Source organism: Sinocyclocheilus rhinocerous, unplaced genomic scaffold, assembly GCF_001515625.1.
Source record: "Sinocyclocheilus rhinocerous isolate Xijiao unplaced genomic scaffold, SAMN03320098_v1.1 scaffold105, whole genome shotgun sequence".
Classification (NCBI taxonomy): domain Eukaryota; kingdom Metazoa; phylum Chordata; class Actinopteri; order Cypriniformes; family Cyprinidae; genus Sinocyclocheilus; species Sinocyclocheilus rhinocerous.
Window position 1 is genome coordinate 241,466 of NW_015631061.1, and position 22,581 is coordinate 264,046.

At 37.9% G+C, this 22,581-nt stretch overlaps 2 protein-coding genes and 1 long non-coding RNA gene across 3 annotated transcripts in view; 1 reads left to right on the forward strand and 2 right to left on the reverse strand.

The window, feature by feature from the left end:
• The first annotated feature begins 1,515 nt into the window (after positions 1-1,515).
• Positions 1,516-8,494, forward strand: LOC107741469 (N-acetylaspartate synthetase-like). Its single transcript, XM_016554202.1, has 3 exons — positions 1,516-1,950; positions 3,101-3,265; positions 7,993-8,494. The coding sequence occupies exons 1-3, from the start codon at positions 1,635-1,637 to the stop codon at positions 8,358-8,360; spliced, it is 849 nt and encodes a 282-aa protein (XP_016409688.1). The 5' UTR covers positions 1,516-1,634; the 3' UTR covers positions 8,361-8,494.
• On the reverse strand, positions 8,279-12,322 carry LOC107741470 (uncharacterized). Its single transcript, XR_001640203.1, has 3 exons — positions 10,050-12,322; positions 9,750-9,810; positions 8,279-8,345 (listed from the first exon to the last, which is right to left on the reverse strand). It is a non-coding gene; the product is annotated as an uncharacterized LOC107741470 (long non-coding RNA).
• Positions 12,323-16,302: 3,980 nt separating this feature from the next.
• poln (polymerase (DNA directed) nu) overlaps positions 16,303-22,581 on the reverse strand; it is a 58,511-nt gene continuing 52,232 nt past the window's right edge. The window contains exons 21-25 of the mRNA XM_016554218.1: positions 18,728-18,838; positions 18,573-18,648; positions 17,716-17,783; positions 17,063-17,124; positions 16,303-16,715 (exon numbers count right to left, since the gene is read on the reverse strand). Coding sequence (XP_016409704.1) covers positions 16,623-16,715; positions 17,063-17,124; positions 17,716-17,783; positions 18,573-18,648; positions 18,728-18,838 — 410 coding nt within the window. The 3' untranslated portion in view covers positions 16,303-16,622. The remainder of the gene's footprint in view (positions 16,716-17,062; positions 17,125-17,715; positions 17,784-18,572; positions 18,649-18,727; positions 18,839-22,581) is intronic.

Here is a 22,581-nt window from a genome sequence, read left to right on the forward strand (position 1 = left end):
GTAGGTGTGGGGGAGGGGTTAGGATTAGGCAATCAAGTAGCGACTTCAACAAGGGGGCGCATAATCTGGCAGGGGTGCAGAATTCGGCACAACACCGGCCGCGTGCACGCAGATGCTGATGCTGAGAAAAGACCGCATCTTCACTAGAGCTATAAAACCCGCGCTTCCCTTCTTTTTAATTGTTGAGGGACGTCGATTTCGCATTATAGCACATGCAAGGTATACTGCTCAAACAAGAAAAAAGACGACTCTTCTCGTCTGGGAGGGGGAGGGGCTGGTCGTGTAAGGGCGGGAGGCGATCCAGTCTAAACTAGTTCTGTACAATACGCCTGGAATGCGACCTTATTCAAATCGAGGCGATTTCTTTAGGACATCAGTTATTTACTCTGTCTGGAGTACACCCAAGGCGTTTAAAACCAGACACTGACATAATCTGGACATGTGGCATGTAAGCAGGAGTAATTGTGTTTATTCTTGAGATAGAAATGTAAAAAAAAAAAACGGATAAAAGATAAATCAAGCACTTCATGTGGGAATCCAAAGGAATCTCACATCTGGTAGGTATTACCCTAACAATTCTTTTCAAAACGGAGGATCTTGATTTCAGTATCTGATTCAATGTACCATAAACGTGTTATACATGAAACAAGACTACTTTCGTGTTTAAAAAAATGAACAATTGTATACTTTTACAAAAAATTAAATAAATAAATAAAATGTCTCACATAGCTATATTAGTGGCCACCTAAACATCTAATAATTGTCTCTCTCGGGCGCATGCACCTTTGAGAAATACAAAAGGAAGAAACGGTAGGTTTGGACATTAAACAGACAACACATACTTTATCATGTTTTCTGTGCACTACAGATTACGGTATTCCGTACATAAGCGCAAAACATCCACGACTGCTCATATTCATAAGCGACTTGACGACAAATATGTCAAAAGTCGCTTAGAATTAGCGCACATGGCCATTGGGATCTGGGGTCTCAGGAAGAAAGGGGTGTGCGCTGGACGAACTTAAACCGAAGCGTAACATTGCAGTGCAGTAAAAGTGTCACTCACACACGCGTAAAACACGCAGTCATGCGCACGCTGGTAAGATATGAAGCCCGTCCATATTTGCACACGCACTGTAAAATGTGCAGCCAGGCCGGGTGTCGTGGATGCACGCAAACTGATGTTGCGCAGCATCGTCGTGAAGTTGCTGATACTGCAATCGCACGCGGGGTTCATGGCGACACCTTGCGCATCATACGAAGCCGTGGGTTCGCCCTCCTCCCAAAACACAAGCGTGTGAGGAATTTCGCCGGTGTACTGACGGGGGCAAAAATACTTTGTTTCAAAAAGACACGTTACGGTGTGTCTTTTGTGCTTTCGCCTCCCACTGCCGTCATGTGGCACGGCGCCGCATCCAATCAGGGAGATGAGGAGAACACCCACACCCCAGAATCTGAATGCGGCTTTGGCGCATTATAAATACCGCTTGTGATGCACCGGCAAGCCTCGGTCGTGAGGAAGCTCAGGGTTGCAGTAGTACATCAGTCTTTTTTCTTTCCATAACAAAGAAGATCATCATCCATCTTTTGTTTTTTTCTCTCTCCCCAATTTCAGTTCATTTCTGGCCAGTTGCATGCATTGTTCGTCTCCCAAAATGGTTTGCGAGACTAAAATCGTTGCAGACGAACACGAGGCCATAGCTGGGACCAAAAAAGATTCAATTATAGTTTCCTCCGCGCAAATGTGGACGTCTTCTTTGCCTTCTCCCAGTGCGCTCGAGAGTAAGGTGGAAAAACGGGACCAGGTTTCTATTCGCGAGTTTGAACGTTCAGACCATAAAGAGGTGCGCCGGATCTTCACCGAGGGAATCATGGAGCGGATACCCAATTCGGCATTTCGGGGGCTAAAACAGCAAATTAGAACCCAATTTATCTATGCGTTTCTCACAGGTATGTGGTCAAACTGTGGGTATACGATGAGCGTAACGGGTTTCTCTGCAACATGTGAAAATAAGCTCTGAGCTGTTTGAGTTCATATATAAGTTAATTATGTTACAATGAAAGGATCGAACTAAAACAACGAGCCCAATCAATTCAGACATTTTATGCTCAAAACTGTTTTTGTTTTCAGAGCACGTAATCTTGAAAAAATTTTCCCCCCCGTAAAAAATCCCAGTGAATATCAGTAAAGGAGTCACAAAGGCAGCAGCAGATCAGAGCGTGCGGGACAGGTGAATGAATGAATCTCGCGCAAGAGCACTGCGCTCCCCACATACGCCTCCTGCTAGTGCACGAAGTTGTGTTTGTTGCCTGTTGAGATATACATGACGTTTTATTTACAGGGAATTAATAACATGTAATATGTAATGATTTATTTCCTTTTCATGTTTACTAATCATTTTCAGTGGTTTTCAACTACAGGCGGTGTAACCGAGCACAGTGGCGATCTGGCTAGACAGCAACATTTTTGTGCGCTACATTGAAAATGTACTTATGCCACACAGCTGAAAAGATTGAGGTGTTTTAACAGTGTCCATAAACTTACATACTACACGCTTAGAGAGTACGCTGCATCACTGTACACATAGTGCGACAATTGTTTCTCAGATAAATTACTCATACAGGCTAATTTTTGAGTAGCGAAGACCTTTTGTGAGCGCATTTTATAGTATGTTGGAGTTGAAAGCGCCTCTGTTGACAGTAAACAGTGCGCATCGTGTTGCAGTGGAGTGTGTGGATAATGCATGTCGTGAAACATGCAGTGGCGCAGCGAGACAGTTGTACTCAAGCGCGCCTTCTTGTGTCAACAACCTCGACATACGCATACTCAGATTTCCTTGGGTTTAATTACAGCCGTTATAGCGCCCTTCATTGCCCATTACATTTCCAGGCCGTACAAATGTATAAAGTTATTGCCTTTTTCTTTTTAAACAGGATACACTGTGTAATTACTTTGCATTGCATCTCACTGCTCAGGGTGTGTCTGCACACTCCTAGTGTGTGCACATTTGATGTCTGTTTGTCTCTCTTCTGCCAAAAATCAAACATTTGATTCTCTTTTCTGACAGGTGTCGTTTATTTTTCTTCCATTTCTCCATAGTAATGTGCTATGTTATGACCAAATCCCTCACATTGACCTTCTGCACACCATTTATTCTAATGGGTGCACGTTATTACTACAGCAGAAAAGTCATTCTCAACTACCTGGACTGTGCTCTGCATACTGATATGGCTGACATTGAGTCCTATTACATGAAACCAACAGGTAAGGCGTAATTTCAAGCACACACACATTCACACAAAATTACCCTCACAACTAGGTTTTCAACATGTTTTACTACATTTGTGAGGACATTGTAAGAAAATATGGCCCTCATAAGTATAGCCAAACCTGGACACACATATGACCTACTGTTCAAAAGTTTGGGTCTGTAAGATTTTTTTTAAAACAAGGCTGCATTTATCTGAACAAAAATGCAGTCCAAAATAAATAAATAAATAAAAGGTTCCTTCAGAAATCATTCTAATATGTGATTCTTTGATGAATAGAAAGTTCAAAAAACTGAATTTTTATAAAATAGATTGTTTTTTTGTGACGATATAAAAAAATCGTTACTGTTACTTTTAATCAATCTAATAAAAAATAAAAAAATTCTTTAAAAAATGTTACTGGCAAACTTTTGAATGGTACTGTATGCACTTAATGTTTGGAGATTCTGTGGTGTGTAAGCAGTTCATTGTATTGGTGAAGTCACCGACGTCTATTATATAAAAAAATCACTATATATTAATATATAATGTATGATGTATAAACATGTCTATGCCAAATAGCACCTGGGCACTTGATAGTGAGTATATTTATGCTAATCACTACAAACTACACATTTCATTACTGAAATATTAACAATATTTTACTTCAAAAGAGAAAAAAAAAATAGTTCAATGTATAGACATCCCACAATGCACCAGCTTCCCCAATCAAACATTTATCTCACCAGAACAATACTCTCAGGATCGGTACCTGTGATACTGAGGTTAAATACTGCACTTTAGGAGTCAAAGAGGGGATGAATAGCTGATGTGTAGCTTTAATGCGGAAGACTCATGAAATATGTAGAAAGTCTGTCTCGGTTCTGCTCTTGAGGATAACTTGTTTGGAGTCATGCGGCCCTATTGATTGAAGGCAGGAAAAATGCTGAGACAAATTGTATTGAGGCAAACTCAGAATTACAGTTATAATCCGTAATGTACCCCCCAAAAAAAAAAATTTTAAATACCTCTTGTATTTAAATTTTAAGCACAAAGAGAACATAGAATTTAGTGATAAACTGAGCAAATACTTTTTTGATGTGGATAAATTAGCAGTAGACGCAGTACAGTAAAGAGACAAACTGTGTATGTGATTGTGATACAGTAGTAAACATACTAATAAATACTGCAGATATTATTAAAAGTACACTTGGAAAGAGACAAAATAATGGAGGTTCGCTAGTGGCTCATCAGTACCCTGATGACTTGCAGGTACAAAGTATTCTTTAACTTAGTTGTCTATGATTGGTGTTCTGGAATTGTTTGTCAGATGGTAGTAGCATGTGCAGATTGAGTGCTGGGTGGCTGAAATCTTTTATTACTCTATGGGCTTTCCTCAGACAGCGTTAGTGTAAGGACAGACATTTATTGCCCATGATAAACTCTGCTGCAGCACTTCACGATCAAATTCAGAACAGCTGCGATACCAAACAGCCAGATGCTGCTGGTCAGAATGATCTCTCCAATTCATCGCTAGAAGTTTAAAAGGGTCTCTTTTACACCCCTAGTGCGCATGTATATTAGATCTGGACCTGTGTATGCTGCTTGTTTCCGCACATTACTTACTCAGAATGAGTCAAGCAGATTTGCTCTGTCACTAGACACTATTAGAAATATATAACACAGAGATAAAAAAAAATTATGGGGGTCTGTAAAACAAGTTAATCATAATAGCCAATTCACACTGCACGGAGAGACACAAACCGCCAGTGTCAGTCACCAAATTACAGTACGTCACTCACTCAGACATTCCAAGACCAGACAAAAGATAACTGGCATCTGTTGCCAACCTATGACAACAGATGTCAACGGGGGTAACACACTGATCTGACAAAACCCGAATAACATGTTTGTTGCCCTTTGTGTGTGTCTGATGGTGCTGTGTGAATTGGCTTTAGAAGTCTATTGTGCGTGCCCTGGAGAATGACGTTATGAGTGAACAAAACTTTGCTCATTAAAGAATCCTAAAAACAATTACCATTTTCAAAATTGATAATAGCAATAAATGTTTCTTGAGCACTAAATCAGCATATTAGAATGATTTCTGAAGGATGATGTGACATTGAAGACTGGAGTAATGGCTGCTGTAAACCCAGCTTTGTCATCACTGGAATAAATTACATTTTAAAATAGAAAATATATATATATTTAAAATTGTAATAACATTTCACAATATTACGATTCAAAAGAACAATTTTGAAATATTAATTGTTTTAAACATTATAAATGTCTACATTTTAATTTTTATAAATTTAATGCATCTTTATTGAATGAAAGTATTTCTTTATATAAAAATAGTTGTTAGTCCATGGTGCAGACAGTTTCTAAGCGTACAGGCTTCTTATTTAGTCCTGCATCAAATGAAAGAGAGAATTGAAGTCGGGTCAGGAAATGGGGGAAGGTGTGAATCAAAGCCCCGCTGTGAGTATGTATGGTAGTTTTGTTTAGTGGCAGCATGCAGACAAAGGATTCTCCCAAGGGATTTTCTCTCTTGCTATGCTAATGTGGAATCCTGCATCTGAAGAGGGAATGGTAGAATATATGGGTTATCTGCCAGGGTGAGCTAGATGTTACTATAATGCTCTAAACACCTATTTGGAGTTGCAGGGACAGGATTTCTGTCAGACACTTGGAAGATAACAAACATCCCATAATATAAAGCAGGAAGATATCACTTTAATATGTGAAAATACACAGATTTGTTATGCTACCTACAAGTTATTAATGACAACATTAAATGGTATTTGTGAAACATTTAATTTATTTAATGTGATGTGAAACTGCATATTCAGCAGGAAATAATGTGAGATTGGACTTTAATTTTATCCATCTGGATTTGATTGGATCATAAAATGTTGTTCAATATTATTGGCTAATGTTATTTTTCTCCATTTTAGTGGCCTTGCACATAATACAAGAAAAGCATTTATCAGACAGCTGGGGAGGGGGTTGTGCAAGTGTATGTGTGTGAAGTAAAACTAATGAGTGTACAGCAGGATGTTCAGTCACACGGTGATTAATAGTGCTTCTCAGCCCTGAAGCTAATGCAGTCATGACACACACACCTCTCTGTGTGATATAGCAATATGTCGCAACATAGCATAGTGATATTCTTAGTACTACAATCATACAACTTAGTACTACTTTACATAGAAAGCTTGCAACTCCTTTTACATAAATGTTACACTTATGCAGTATTTGATACTGTATATTTTATGTTGTGCTTCTACTTGCAGAATAAAGAGAGAGTTTCTCGATTTTAGAAGATACTAGATAGATACTTTAGAAGATATGTGATGAACAGGGAGGATTTAATCTTGGTAGATAGAAAAGAGTGTGTCAGAGAAGTTAATAGACTTATAAAGATGATTCTTAACGAAAAAACAATATGCATGATGGAAGATAACATCAAGTCATTTAAAACGCATCCATTCAGACATACCTTTGCCTGTCCATATACTTGTTTTTTCTTGGAGAAACCGAGCCCAGTCCCGTCTTTGTGTATTTGTATTCTTTGGAGCTTCTGTGGCACAGATGCGACAGTCCTGCCCCTTGCTGTATTTATCTCCTTTCTTTCTGCAACTCCATAAGTAACGTAGTTAGTTCAGCAGAACAGAACGGAGCCTTAAAAGCATAAACAATGTTTAATATGAGAAAAACAATGTATAAGTTTAGAAATACCATAATCTGCTCCTGTTCTGATCTGACCTACAGATGACAGTTGACATACCCGACAAGAAAAATGTGCACTTCATTCCAAAAACACTTCCCAAATTCCCCCAAGTCATGGAATTCTGAGAATTATTAAGGCAAGTCATCAGCGGTGATGTAATCAGCATTTGAGCTGAGCATTTTAATTACGTCAATCATGGGACTCACCAATACATTTCAATACTTTTGATGGTGCACATATTTTATGACTCTTCCAGTAACAAAATGTTTCAAACAAATGATTTCGACAGCCTTTCCATTGCACATTACAAGATGAAGATAACAATGAGCTAATCACAAAAATGTCTTCTATGTGTTATATTCTATTAATAGCACATTTGGGCATTTGTAATTCCGGGCAATTGGAATTGAATTTCACTGGCATGATCCATAAATCAGATAAAACAGAAAAATACATAAAACAGACTGCTACACAAGTTACACTTAAATATGGTTTCATATTTCAGAACACAATCTGTTTGTAAGCTGCACTCACACTAATGCACATCGTTATATATCTCCAGGTGAATATAAATTTATTTTCAGCATTTGAAAAATGTATAAGGTTGATCACGTGAGAAAGGTGTGCTAAATGAATACATATAATATAAACTTGAAAAGAGTTTAACTCTGCTTTACTATTTCACTGCAGCACATTGATTGGCTATTAGCATGGTGGCTTGAATAACCGCTCATCGGCTATCTTATTGAATTGATTTTCTATATAATGTAAGATAAATGGATTTCAATTAGTCTAGAACTGAATGATTTGATTGGCTTGATGTTCGAACGATGAGGTGTTGAAAAGCAGCCCATTCTATGATGAATTTTAGATTTAGATGGAAATAAGCATGACCCTAGAGGGCAGAAAAAGATCTTACTCTTTCACTTTAAATTAAAACTTTTACAAATAGTTGGCAACGGTTTACTCTAAAGACAAAACTGATAATCTCTTTGTTTTGATTCCCACAGGCTCTTGTTTCTGGGTGGCAGTTCTGCAAGGCCAGGTTGTAGGCATCGTGGCAGCGCAAGGCCGAGAAGACGACAACACCATGGAACTCCGTCGCATGTCAGTGGATTCTCACTTCCGTGGAAAAGGCATCGCCAAGGCTCTGGGTCGACGTGTTCTAGAATTTGCCATGCTAAACAACTACTCGGCCGTGGTTCTGGGAACAACTGCAGTCAAGATGGCCGCCCACAAGCTGTACGAGTCTTTGGGTTTCCGGCGAATGGGAGACACTGAGGACTACACGCTGCCTGGGATGACCCGTTCACCGCTGGAGAGGCTCTTCTTCCAGATTCGCTACAGCCGGTACCGATTGCAGCTTCATGAAGAGTGAGAGACAGAAAGTTAACATGAGCGCAGAAGATAGAATATAAACGACTATGCCGGCGACGACCCTGAACCACCCACTGACCCGGTCCTCTTCCTATTTATTTATATTTTGGGCTTTTTTTTTTTTTAAAGTCATATCTGTTCCTACAGCCTTTATTTTTATTCATTTTATTTTATTTCATTTTCTGCTCTTACTCTTTCTTTTCATGGTCATCTTGCCATGAACAAATGAATAGCCCAGATGATTTTATCTTAATTGGATATAAATGTAAATTTGTTTGCAGTGACAGATTCACCCTTGAAACACACGAATCAAGGCACAGTAGCACAGACCACTATAAACAAAGTTCATGATCCAGTGGACATCGGAACTGGAGGGAAAGAGGTAGTAAGGTTTGATCCACCTTTTCAGATGCCACCTTCCTCATGAGGAAGTACGTTTGAAACTTGCAACAGCAGCAGTCTGGTGGAGTCAAACAGTCCAACTAATTGTAATTTTTAGTCCAAAGGACAGACTTTTTAACTGTGTCTAACCAATGAACAAAAAGATCTAGAAATGTGGAATATTATGAACCCAGTGATTTATATCCCTAAGCACCCCCCGTTTAATAGGTTACGATAACAACTTTGCAATATAATCTTTATTTGTTTTGTTAAGGAATCAAGGCACAGTAGCACAGACCACTATAAACAAAGTTCATGATCCAGTGGACATCGGAACTGGAGGGAAAGAGGTAGTAAGGTTTGATCCACCTTTTCAGATGCCACCTTCCTCATGAGGAAGTACGTTTGAAACTTGCAACAGCAGCAGTCTGGTGGAGTCAAACAGTCCAACTAATTGTAATTTTTAGTCCAAAGGACAGACTTTTTAACTGTGTCTAACCAATGAACAAAAAGATCTAGAAATGTGGAATATTATGAACCCAGTGATTTATATCCCTAAGCACCCCCCGTTTAATAGGTTACGATAACAACTTTGCAATATAATCTTTATTTGTTTTGTTAAGCAGGTTCCTAGTGCTGAGCCACATTATCAACATTAAGGTCAGAAATTACTAGAAAAACATGAATGTTCATCATGTTAAAGAGAACGATAAAGAAAAAGATGTTTCTTTACACTTAAAAGTAACAGTCAGTGAAACTCGTGTTTACAGATATAATTGCTACAGAAAAGTCACTTTTCTGAAATCTAGAAAAAAAAAATCGCTTGAAATTTGATCCTAAAAGTACACACATTTCATATACTGTGATAATCTGTATCACAGTTGTCATTGATCCGATTTTAGCAGGTATCTATTTGTGTACCTATTTGATGAAGCTTTAATAATGACTTGATTAAACTTGTACACTTTGTGGGTAATTTCACAATTCGGGTTTAGGGAAAAATACTTACTACAAAATTGCTGAATTGTGGTCATGCTTCCCAGTTTAATATTGCTCCTCCGATGCAATATCTAAAATACAAACGAAGCAAAAACAAATGCAATCAGACTCCAAGTGTATTCAAATTCAACTTGGGTGGCATAAAAGCAGCAATATAACTGATAAAACCGAAATTAAACTGAGCACAAACCTAAATTTGGATAAATATTACAAAAAAGGGACTGTATAAGTAAACAATATATAAGGCTTTATATTCTGCAACTATTCAATATGTATATGTAAAATGTTTGAATACATATATATGACATACCCATAATCTCTCTCTGTCTCTATCCTCCTATCACAGTACCAGCACAGGGAGAGATACAAACCACAATGAGCCTCATCTGTGACATAATGTTGTATAAATTTAAGAAACTAAATGTGATTTAAAATACATAGAAGTAACATGTAGTGCAAAAAAAACAAAAAACAACAACAACAAAAAAACAAACAAACATGAACATCGTCCGTTTTCCTCGACTTTAACCCCACCCTCTTCCGAATATCTGACTGCAACCCTGGGCCAGACCTCTCCCTCCCTTACGTCCCCAACCTTTCAACCCCACACCCATCTCTGCATGCGCCACGGAGTCTTGTTGCGCTGCCTTTTTCCCATTCTAGCTTGTACTATCCCCATACCTCCCTCCCTCTGTGATGTCACAGTAGCAGTGTGGAGAGTTGTGGGCATGGCTTAGAATGTGAGATGTTCGGGATCAACCAAATAATAGGACTGCCCACCAGCTTGCTGCTTCAATGACATCACAGCTGCCAATAGTAGAATGCAAAAGCAATGCAAGTTTGTGGCATGCCTCTGTACCTGGTTTGTGCGTACGGTGCCTGCCCTGGAAAAGAAGTATATTTAAAAATATGTAAAACAAGCTTCTTTTTTTAACTGAACATATAACAAATATGTGTTTCATTGTTCAAAGAAATTGTTGTTGCATGAAACGTCTTTGAAAGAAAAATGAGCAAGAAAATGCCATCTTTCACATGGCAAGTCTTAAAAGTGGAGCTGTTTCTTTTGATATTTCTACGTAATTTAAGTTCATTCTAAAATTCTTACGGTCATCTTTTAGGATATTGTGAAATGTCCTTTTTCTCGTAAGAAGGCCTTGAAAATGATTAATCTGAATGCGCCGTTTTGACTACAGTTCAGTTATGTGATGCTTCTCCCTTTACTTGTGAGGACGTCTTTATTTTAGCCATGTGGGTTGAAACACAAAGGCACCAAGAAAGCAATTCACTAGACACAGCTTTGCCAGTTGCGTGTGGCAGTCAAATTAGACATAGTATTCACCTGTCTCCCTTAAAATTGACTTTTGGTTTGAATGCACTTAACATCCTTAAGAAGAAAGGTTGGGCTGATTAAATCCATGATGGGATATTTAAACTATCAACATGAAAGGCAGTGTAAACCTAAAGCAAACAGGCTACAGATTGCTTACCTGAGATCTTGTGAAGCATTTGCGCTAAACTGTGAAAGGCCAAAACAATCCACAAATAATCAAACACATAAATGGAATACAGTATGAAAATACATAAGGAGCATGAAGTTGTATTCAATCCAACATTTAGGAATCAGTATCAGATCAACTGGAAAAATCACACAAATGTCTTAATGGGATTTACCATAGTGCTGGCGGATGTGAATGTACACGGCAATCAGCAATGTATTGCGTATTTTGAAGATCCAGATTCGAACAGTGTTTGATGTACTTGAGGTCTTTTGCTATGAGTGTTATTCTTATACTGTAGTGCAACTGCCTTGAAAATCCTTAACTTATTATTCTGAATGCAGTTAGCATGGGATTGGGGATTTCATGTTTAAGGTGCATGTATTGTTGCCAGATTGAAGAGAGCCTTATTGTAATGCTAAAATTGCAAGCAAGTGCAAGAACACCATGATCACTGCTTGTGTTTAACTAAACCGTTGACCAGTCCCTGATCATGCCGCTAGTTTTGCACATGCTAAAACTTTTGCACATGCTAAAGGCTCAATTAAATTGGATTTATGTATACAGTTAGTGTGTCATATGTGGGTTTACATTGGTTACTTGATTGGCTAGTGAATGTCTCTGAAAGTTGGAGAGGTGCTCAAGAGGGCAGTCGAGTTGTTACGCAAGGATAAGAAGCTGGGGTTTTACCCAAGTCTTAAAAAAAAGAAAAAGAAAAAAACAACAACACAGAAATAAAGTGCACTCTTTGTGTATACATTTCTAGTGTTAGTTCGAAAGAACAGTTGATAAGGCATTCAGATTGACCTTGGTAACCTGCATGAAAGAGATGGCTGCTAAGAATGTTTCACTTAACAGAGAAGGGAGTCAGAGAAAATCCACAATGGTAGATGGTCTTGCTTCATCACTGTCACCCTTTAGGTGATGCATGGAACAAGCCAAGGTACCAAAGTGTGGAGCTGCTCCCTTCTCCCTTCATTTTCTAGGTTGAAAGCACTCCCCTAATTGTGGCTTCAAGTGGCAAGGAGTTAGTGGCACTTGTAGCACAATTGTATGATTATTTTCTTTTTTGGTTCTTTTTTTTTTTTTTTAAATAAGCTTCAAGTGGCAAGGAGTTAGTGGCACTTGTAGCACAATTGTATGATTATTTTCTTTTTTGGTTTCTTTTTTTTTTTTTTTAAATAAGGGTTTGTCTCATATCTATTATCCACTACAATGCATTGACAGTATTTTTTAAAAGTTAAAGAGTTAGTTCAGCCAAAAATAAAAATTAGGCTGTGTTTTACTCACCCCCGATGCATCCCAGGTGTATATGACTTTCTTCTTTCAGACGAATCCAGTCAGAGTTATATTAAAAATTGTCTTTGATCTTTCAAGCTCTATCGTTGTACTCAGCGGGTGTTGCATTCCTTCTGTCCAAAAGACGTGAAATAAAAAGCACCCTTCCACAAAAAAAAGTGTCTCACACGGCTCCGGGGGGTGAACAAAGGCCTCCTGTAGCGAATCGATGCGTTTTTGTAAGAAAAATATCCATATTCAAAACGTAATAATCACTTTAATCTAGCTTGCGCTCACTGTTGTACACAGAAGATCGATTCGCTACAGGAGGCCTTTGTTCACCCCTCGGAGCGGTGTGAGACACTTTTTTTTTTTGTGGAAGGGTGCTTTTTATTTCACGTCTTTTGGACAGAAGGAATTCTACACCCGCTGAGTACAACGATAGAGCTTGAAAGATCAAAAACAATTTTTAATATAACTCCGACTGGATTCGTCTGAAAGAAGAAAGTCATATACACCTAGGATGCATCGGGGGTGAGTAAAACACAGCCTAATTTTTATTTTTGGGTGAACTAACCCTTTAAATTTGCCAAAGTCGAGATGTCTGCTGTATTTCATTTCATTTCTTTTGCCGTTTGTCTTTAAGATGTTGTCACAACTCATTTTTGTAGAATTCATTTGGAAATCAAACCTATGTGCCAGTTTATCGAGCAATAATACAAAGTATCACAGTTGGAATAAAAAAACATAAGAACATGATCCATGAGATTATAAAATTTTTTAAATGCTGCATTGATGTTCAATCCCTCATACTTTACTGGTGACAGTCACTCAGATGTTATTAGTATTGGCACAGCAACATCACCACGGGCAAGCCAAGGCCTGACAAAGTGTGAATGTGAATTTTATTTTTTGTGTATTCTCATTGTGTTTTATATTTCCTCAATTCTAATTACAACTAACATGTTTACTTGCATCTTGAATTCTTCAGTTTACGGTGGATTTTTATGTTGTACTGATATGACGCCCGCAAAAATAAGTGAAAAACCTTTGTGACTGGGTGATGTCATGGGCCTCTGAAAGTTGCGTCATGCTCTGAACCACGATTGATCAGTCTCAAATATCCACTGTCTCCTGATTCACAAGGAGTGCAGTCTCCAACAATCTGTGACAATGATCAAAACAGAGAAATTAACACCACACAACCAGTTTTACAAGTGGCGCAATACGCACAGGTTCATATTAACAAAGCTTTTATGATTTTTCTTGAAAACAAAAACAATTAACCTTTTTTTATTAACATTTTAATATATGTAAAGTTGTAAAGTGTAATTTGCTGTAAATAGCATTTGGGGACATTTTATGATCATTTTGTAACAGAAACTATATGAATATAACTAAGATGTTTACAAAAAACTAAAAAAAAAAAAACAATACACTTTGGGAAACAACTGTAAACTGAGACACAATTCTAACTATACAAATCAGCTTACGTTTGTGCCAGTCCGAGCAAAAGCAACTTTCAGAGACCCTGCATCCCCATAGCACTTATTATGGGCTTTTAGAAGCATTGTAAATTGCTGGTGGGTTACTAATTATTGTAAATGACTGCTAATTTATGGGTAAATCCCTGGAAATACTTTGGAAATGTATGGCACTTAAAAGATAATTTCACAAGTTGGCAGTAACACTTTTTCTTTGCTTTAGAAATGCTCATGTTTACAATTTCCGGTGTAAGTTGGCATTAGTTGCCCCATTTATGTCAGCGTGGTCACATTTCAGTCATTGGCTGCCTGTTACTATAGAAACAAGCCCACACAAAGCACAGCAGGGAAATGATATGCAGCCATACATGGGGGCGGGGTCAGGAGCCACAAATGGGGCTGGGTCTAGTATGATAATGAGGGCTGGGTAGAATGGAGTTTAGGGAAAGAAAAAAGGAGGTTTGAGGTTTTCATTATGGTAAATCTGACCTTGCTTTACCTGTTTGGTCGCAGTGATCACCTGGTTCTTTGAGTCTGAAATCACTGTACTGCCTGAGTTTCCTTTAGAGTTTTTTTTTTAAACTGCTGTTTAAGTTCCCCCCTTTTCTTTCATTTCCTCAATACACAGGAACTTTGTAAAGATGTAAAGAAAAGTTTTCCTGACTTATGAAAGAAAAGGATGTACATACTGTATCAATTAAAGGAACAATTCATAAAGCTTGTACATGTGTGTCTGAACAAGTTTTAAAAGCGACAAATGCACACACCTCAAGGTCTTTCAAAAGTTACAAACTAGTTAAATTAGGGCAAAACTATTTAACTCTTACTATGGCAATATAGTTGGAAATGCTATTGACAGCAGTGGCCTTTGAAAAGACCTTTGATTTGGGCCTGTCAAAACTTTGGGCCTGTTTACACCTGGTCACTTCATGCGTTTTCTCTGATCCGATAGCTATCTGATCATGAAAAGACCATGTGTAAATGCCCTCCGAAATGCTTTCGAGATGGATTTAAATCTGATCGCTCAAACCACTTCAGGAGCTGGTCTGGGACGAATTCCAGACGAAACTGGACAAGTATAAATGCATCTGGTTCTTGAAACCAGATAAGCAAATTTACTCCTCCCAAAATATTAAAATAATAAACGTATGAGAGCGTGTTATAGGCTATATCATATGTCATAGCCAGATGTTCCAGCGCTAATACAACATGAATCGCCACGGATGAGTAGCTGAGTTATCTCTTCAGCAAGCCGACACGCAAACTAACGCAAATGAAACTGAAAATAAGACTCAGTTTCATTTGCGCTCAACACACAATCATCTTCATTAAAAGTAGTGAGACTAACTTATCTTTCCAGTGCTGATGCCGCGCTCTCTCTTGTTGCGGGCTTTGATCTTGAAATTAGCTGTTGGTGAATAAAAATATCTGTTGCTTTTGTTGACGTGAACTCCGTTAAATTTGCATATAGCATGGGGAATTGAGGATCGGATATGTATCCATTTTGCAGAGACACATTTATGTGGCCAAGTGTAAATGGAACCGTTTTAATAAATCAGATAGCTATCCAATCAGAGAAAACGCATTAAGTGACCAGGTGTAAACAGGCCAACTGTAATACAGTTCTTAGCCTTAAGTAATATGGAAGACTCAAATGATTTGTTTAAAACATACCGGTAATCTCATTACTGACCCCCCCATTACACATCCTAAAGGATCTTCTCTTATACCAAATCTCAGTGATGCTGAGCATTAATTAATGACTTTAAAAGAGAACAGACGGATCATGACCTAGCAGGGTAATATGTTTCTACTCTCAGCGCCAGACCTTTAAGAATAGGCTTTCAGGGATATCATGACATTCAGAGGGGGTTACAGCCATCTGCGCCGTTACCGCCTCTGAAAACACAACAGCAACAAGCACAGTGACTGGAACATTTTTCAAGGGCGTGTTTGTATTGATAGAGTGTATTGCGAGGGGGCACAGAAGACCTGACGCCACAGACGGACACTGAAAATCTGGGTCAGTGTGTGTGTGTGGACTGTGTACACATGAGACAGAGATACAGCAAAAGGCAAGTGGGTTGCTGCGAAGAGAGTTGTGAGGTGCCGTGAAAACGGAAGAGATAAGATTAACGCGTTTAAAATGGAGTGAGCGAGACTCACTAAATGAGGACTGAGTTTATTAATATTCATCAGGAGACAGACGTTCCAATACAGCAGCTGAGAAACAGATAGCAGCACCATCAGCTCACCAAGCCAATAATACATATGAAATTAAGTCATCTTGATGACAAAGGCCCATATTTATTATTTGTTGAAAGATGTATTGAAGAGCATATGTCAACATAAGATGTACAAACAGTGTAAATGAACCAAAAAAACTGATTTAATAGCTACTTCTATTTTCGTGCAAAGAGATACTAGCTTCTAACGGTGAGAAGAACCGAATCCAACAGTAAAAGGATAAAAATGAATCAAGAGAAGCCCCCCACCCCCCAAAAGAACTGGTTCGATCCAGCTTGCTCCTACCATTGCTCTCAGATACATCAGTGAGAAACAAGAATTGGGAACTGCAGCTGCCCGGTTACCATAGTTACGGGATGGAGAGGAAGAGCGGGAGACTCACAGAGAAGTAGCTGTAGTGGTGCAGGGGAGGTTCATGTCGCACAATGAACCCCATGATGGTCCTGTGGACAATGAGACTTTGAGGGGCACCTGAAAATAGAGAGAAAAGAACTGGGATCATTAGAGGGCCTGATCTACATCTGCTGCATCATTTAGTTTTACGGTAATTTAAAGCCAGGCTGTAGGAAGGAAGGCCGTCTGGAAATGCAGTGCAGTTTAATTAGGTTACCAATCAAAACCTATGACATCGCCTTTATAGCGGTTTGAAAGTCTGTCTGATTTGATTAAGGCTTCTATTAGAGCTATAAAATGTGTCTGAAGCAACAAGGAAGAAAATAAATAGATCACGGCTTGTTACTTTCTCTACAACCAGAAGCTCTTTCTTGTACTAAGATAAATTGACCGTCATTTAAATGAAGTTGTGGGTGTTCACTTACAGAGAGATTCACTCCCAAATTTTCAATGTGCTGAAGAGATTCCATGGTCTTCTTCACCAACACTGTTCACCAACAGAATATTCACAATATTTAAATGGCCAGTGCTTTTGTCTCTAAACTAACTGATCTAATTGAATCCCATACTATCTCATAAAAGATTTAACAATTAAATATTTTGAGTAAAATATTAGTTATGCTGTATTGACAGCATTTGTAGCTTAATGTTGTTTACTATCATTGTCATTACCTTTGTTATATTCATTATGTTCGCTAACTGAAATAAAGCTGAAATAAAATAAGTTGAAGTACTAAAAAATAAAACGAGTTGAACTAAAATTACTAACTGAAAATAAATAAAAATGGAAAATAAATAAAAACTACAACTGAACCAAAAAAACAAATAATAATAATAATAATAATAACAGTAACTAAAAAATGTCTAAAATGTAAACAAAAATATAAATTTGAAATATAAATATAAAAGCTAATTCAAAATATTAATAAAAACTTTAATAGTATATAAATAATACTAAAATAAGACCACAGAAAAAAATGAGAGATTATTCACTCAGAACTAATTGAAATGATCTTGTATTTCACCCAAATGATTTTCTTTCATGTTCATATAACAGGACATGTGCGGTCTCCCTCACCAGCAAACTGCTCCAATTGTGAGAACTCCACTTCAAACAGCAGCTCATCATGGATTTGAGCCACCAGCCTAAAAAGATAAAGACACACAGAAACTAGATCAGAACTATCAATCTTAATGTGGAGATATAATAACCAGACTGTGACCACCAACCCATGATGTGTTTAGTTTCTGGAGTGTGACGGCAAAATTACATTAGATGTGTCAAGTATTCTTATTGCTCTACACTGGTCTGGAAGCCATCTATTGCAGACACATCTCCTAATGCTCGCTGAACAGAATAGAAGGAGACTTGGAGGGAGGGGCGAGGAGAAAGAACGAAGAAGGAGGGACAGGGAGATGCTAACAAAGATAAATGACTGTAATATATAGAGCTGCGCAGCAAGTTGAGTGATTCACACAGATGGGCTGAGGGAGAAAAAGAGAATGAGAAAATCAGGGATGTGTAGAAAAAGAATAAAAGGAAAGGCATCCTTGGATAAGAAATATTGTATTAGCATATGTAAAAATTAATATAAACCTAGATTAATAAATGCTGCGAAAACAATTTTCTTTGTTAGTGAATGATGCAATAGAATGCATTAGAGGGATGGTTTACCAAATTAAATAAATAAATAAAAATTCCGCTTTCATTTAGTCACCATCATATTGTTCTAAACCTGTATGACTTTCTTCTGTGGAACATGAAAGAAGATATTTTAAGAAAAGTCTCGATGTTTTTACGCCCATACATTTAACTAACTGAAACTTTCTGTAAAATGTTACTGCATTTCCCATATTCAAAATATATTCAGGTACACTTGAGATTATAAGAGAGGGAGGGAGTGGAAAGTTGGACGGATGAACGGATGGATGTACCTGGCAGTGTAAGAGGCAGAAGCCACTTGAGAGCAGATTTTGATCATTGCCATTTTGGCTAGGTCTGCAGCTGAGCCTGATGGGACACACACAGCCATTGTGACCTTCATAGATGTGGTAAACGTTACAAACACAAGTAGAAATGCACACAATACCCTGTAGTACAAAGTTGACGGCCTGTCTCTCTGCTTGGTTTCGAAGGCTCCAGTCAGCGGAGTGAATGTGAGGGAGGGAACGGCGCCTTCCCATTATGGACTTGACAAAACCTAAGGCATCAATAAGAAAGAACACACACAGCAACTTATACAGTCATTCAGCCTTATTATACTTAGTCACTCATTCACACACAGACTCTTTACGAATCACTCATGCCAGTGCATTCCGGGGTAAGTCAGACAATAGGTCAAGCTTTACGCATAAACCCCTGTTGGAAAAGAGTGAGGTCAGCCAGTGGACTCATTCGGAAAATCTTTTCCCCAGAAGCACAGAGACGCCAGGGGTGCAAAGTTATGGGGCACATAGAGAGAACACTGCATGCATACGTGTAACAGTGTTCAGGAATGTGTGTGGCTTAGTGTGGGCATGTCGTATGAACAGACAACACTGATGATCCTTCACTGGAATGTGCTATTGTGTTTCTATGCTATTGCAGATGATGAGAATGGGTGTTGCATCTGTGTTTTTGTTTGTTTGTGTGCATTTGTTTTGGGCATATTCTTAGTATTTTTAGGGGGAAGATTTTTTAAATTTTATTAACGGATAAAACCAGGTGACATCTGCAAATAAATTTCCTTTAAACAAACTTCACTTCTCTGAATCATATTTGCAGTTAATGTTAACTATCTGGTGGCCATTTTAGAGGACATATGACATCAACTACCCTCAAGTTCACATAGGCGTCCTAGCAGAATAGCCACGGGTGTAGGCCAGATTAACTACCATACTTTTTGACAAGCAGAAAATGTCCAGACCTGTTTTTGTAAAAACTATTTTATTTTTTTTTACATTACCAAAATATCAAACCAAATAACATTTATTTTCAATGACATACATTTTTGTGTGGCTTAAAGAGATTCACCTCTTCCATTATCATGCTGAACACAAAACACAAAAGAAATTTTGAATAATTTTGATATTGGTAACCAAACCATTTTGGTAAAACATTCCATTGTACGGATTAAAAACAAGACATGTCTCAAAATATCTTCTTTCATGTTCCACAGAAGAAAGTCATTCATTCATACAGGTTTAGAACAACATTAAGGGTGACAACGTCAACAATGACTATTCATTTTTGGGTGTAATATCAATTTAGGTGTCCAAATACTTTTTGGGCCACTGTGGTTCAGGTCCTCCATCACAGCATGTATCAGCAGAGAATATGTTATTCTCCTTTTCACCTCTGAGAAAGGTCTTGTGTCTCACTAAATCAAAAGCAGCACAGGGAGTCTCCCTGAGTAGAAGATTAGACGCAATCACACTCCTACTGGAAGTCCCTGTTCTAGAACAGATTACCGAGAGAGAAAGCTCAGTCTTTACAGCCCTTCTGTTTCGTTTTCCTGATTTTTCCTCGCTCTCAGAACCTGATAAATTTTCCAGCTAAAATGATAGCAGGTGTTTTGTTGCTGTGTGAGAGGCGGTGTGTCAATTCCTCCAGTATTGATTGTGTAATGAGCGTGCTGGAAGGAACTTTCAGTCCTGGAACTTCAGTTTCATTCCGTTTCTGCCTGTTTGACGAGTAACTCTCTGAACATTGAAAGTTTCAGCATACCTTACAATGTGATCGGATACATTTTCTAAACTATTTGTCAATTTACAGTATACTATAAATGACAAAATCAGCCATCAGAATAGGAACACTGACACTTTTTCTTTCCTTATTCTGACTTGATTTTCTGATTGAAGGCAACACAGTGAACTCTATGAAATGTCTGATAGCATTGGTACAGTCAGAAAATCTGTAATCTTCCATTGGTAAGGAGTGCTTTCTCTGCTAGTTCCCATAATATTTGTAGCTCTTTCAAATTTCAGCTGATAAGGATATTTCTTTCAAGGACAAGATGTGAAAGCAATCATTTTCCACTCCATTGGCTGTTAAAAGACACCCACTGTTTTTAACTACTAACCAGTTCAGATGGAGTTAATACAAAGACAAGAAAGCAGTGATCCAATACATTTACTGAAGCAAAATAACTCGCCATATAAGTCTTAATCTGACAATGCCTGAAAATATATATACTATAAATATATACAGTGGCATGTGAAAGTTTGGGAACCCCTTGCAGAATCTGTGAATAATTTTAATTAAATAATAATTAAAGAGCCGGGGGGTGAAAACTTTTTGAATTTGAAGATCAAGGTAAATTGTACTTAAAGTGCCCCTATTATGGGTTATGAAAGGTTCATATTTTGGTTTTGGGAGTCCCCAACAACAGGTTGACATGCATGCAAGCTCAAAAAACAGTTTCATTGTCTTTGCTCAACGACAACTAAACGATTCGCTCAACGATTCATTTTTCCAAACCCCTCCTTTGCGTGACGCAAATCTGCGGTGATTGGTCCGATTGGTCTCATTTTCATTTCATCATGAGCCTGTAATGCCTGATAACAGGCCTGGCTCCTCGGGGGGGGCCAGGGTGGGCCTGGCCCACCCAATCAGGAGCTTGGCCCACCCTGGCCCCATAACAGCCAATCCCAAAATTGGTGCGATATTCAATAAAGCTCCATATATATCTTTCTTTTTTGTTTTCTTACCACCCGCTTCTGCAACGCGTGTGTTACACTCCCGCCCACACCCGCAAACATTCTAATATTGTATATAATTTTCGTGCATTAGGGAGCCGCTATCAATATGCGCATCATTGAAATCGCTTTAGAATGACCGCTGGCGCCGTTCACTTGCAAACACATGCACTCTGTGTACACACAACGTGCATAACAGTTACTGTAAAATATGTATTTTAGGTATGGAAATTATATATTCACTACTAGTCAAATATGTTTTTTGAACCGTAAGATTTTTATTGTTTTTCAAAGAACTTTTGATCACCAAGCCTGCATTTATTTGATCCAAAATACAGCAAAAACAAAAATGTAATTTATTCCTGTTATGCAAAGCTGAATTTTCAACATCATTACTCCAGTCTTCAGTGTCACATGATCCTTCAGAAATCATTCTAATATGCTGATTTGCTGTTCAAGAAACATTTATTAATATTATTATTATTATCAATATTTAAAACAGTTTTTTCAGGATTTCTTGATGAATAGAAAGATCCAAAAATCAGCATTTATCTGAAATAAAAAGCATTTATACATTATACCATTCAAAAGCTTGGAGTCAGGGGAGGGGGAGAAAGTATAGAAATTAATACTTTTATTTAGCAAGGAGATTTCTATTTCAGATAAATGCTGTTCTTCTGAATTTTCTATTCATCAAAGAAACCTGAAAAAAATTCTACTCAGTTGTTTTCAACATAATAATAATAAGAAAAAATTTACTCCCAAAAGATCATTTAAAGTCATTGTTGTGTAAAGCATCAAACAGACATTACAAAAAGTAGCTTCAGCAAGAAATATTTTGTTTGATAAAATTGATTACATATATTTTTTTGGACCATGAGGGTGAGTAAATGATGACACAATTGTCATTTTTGGGTGGGTGAACTATACCTTTAATAATTAATTTTATTATTACTACTATGGAAATATGAATTTATTTCTTTAATGAAATGATACTCTAAATAATAAACTAAAACTGACAGTAGGTGGTGGTAAATGTCTTAATGATTAAGTCATCGAGTCATTTATTCATTCATTTGATTCGTTCAAATGGCTGATTCATTCAAGTAAATGGTTCTTTATGAATGGTCCATTGAATCATTAGGCTTGTTCAACTTGAAGCGGATCATCACCATCAGATCGATCGGTGTGTGACATCAAAGTACCGCGAGAGCCATAGCAGACGACTCCTTATGCTTTTGAATCGCTCTCGCGGTACTTTGATGTC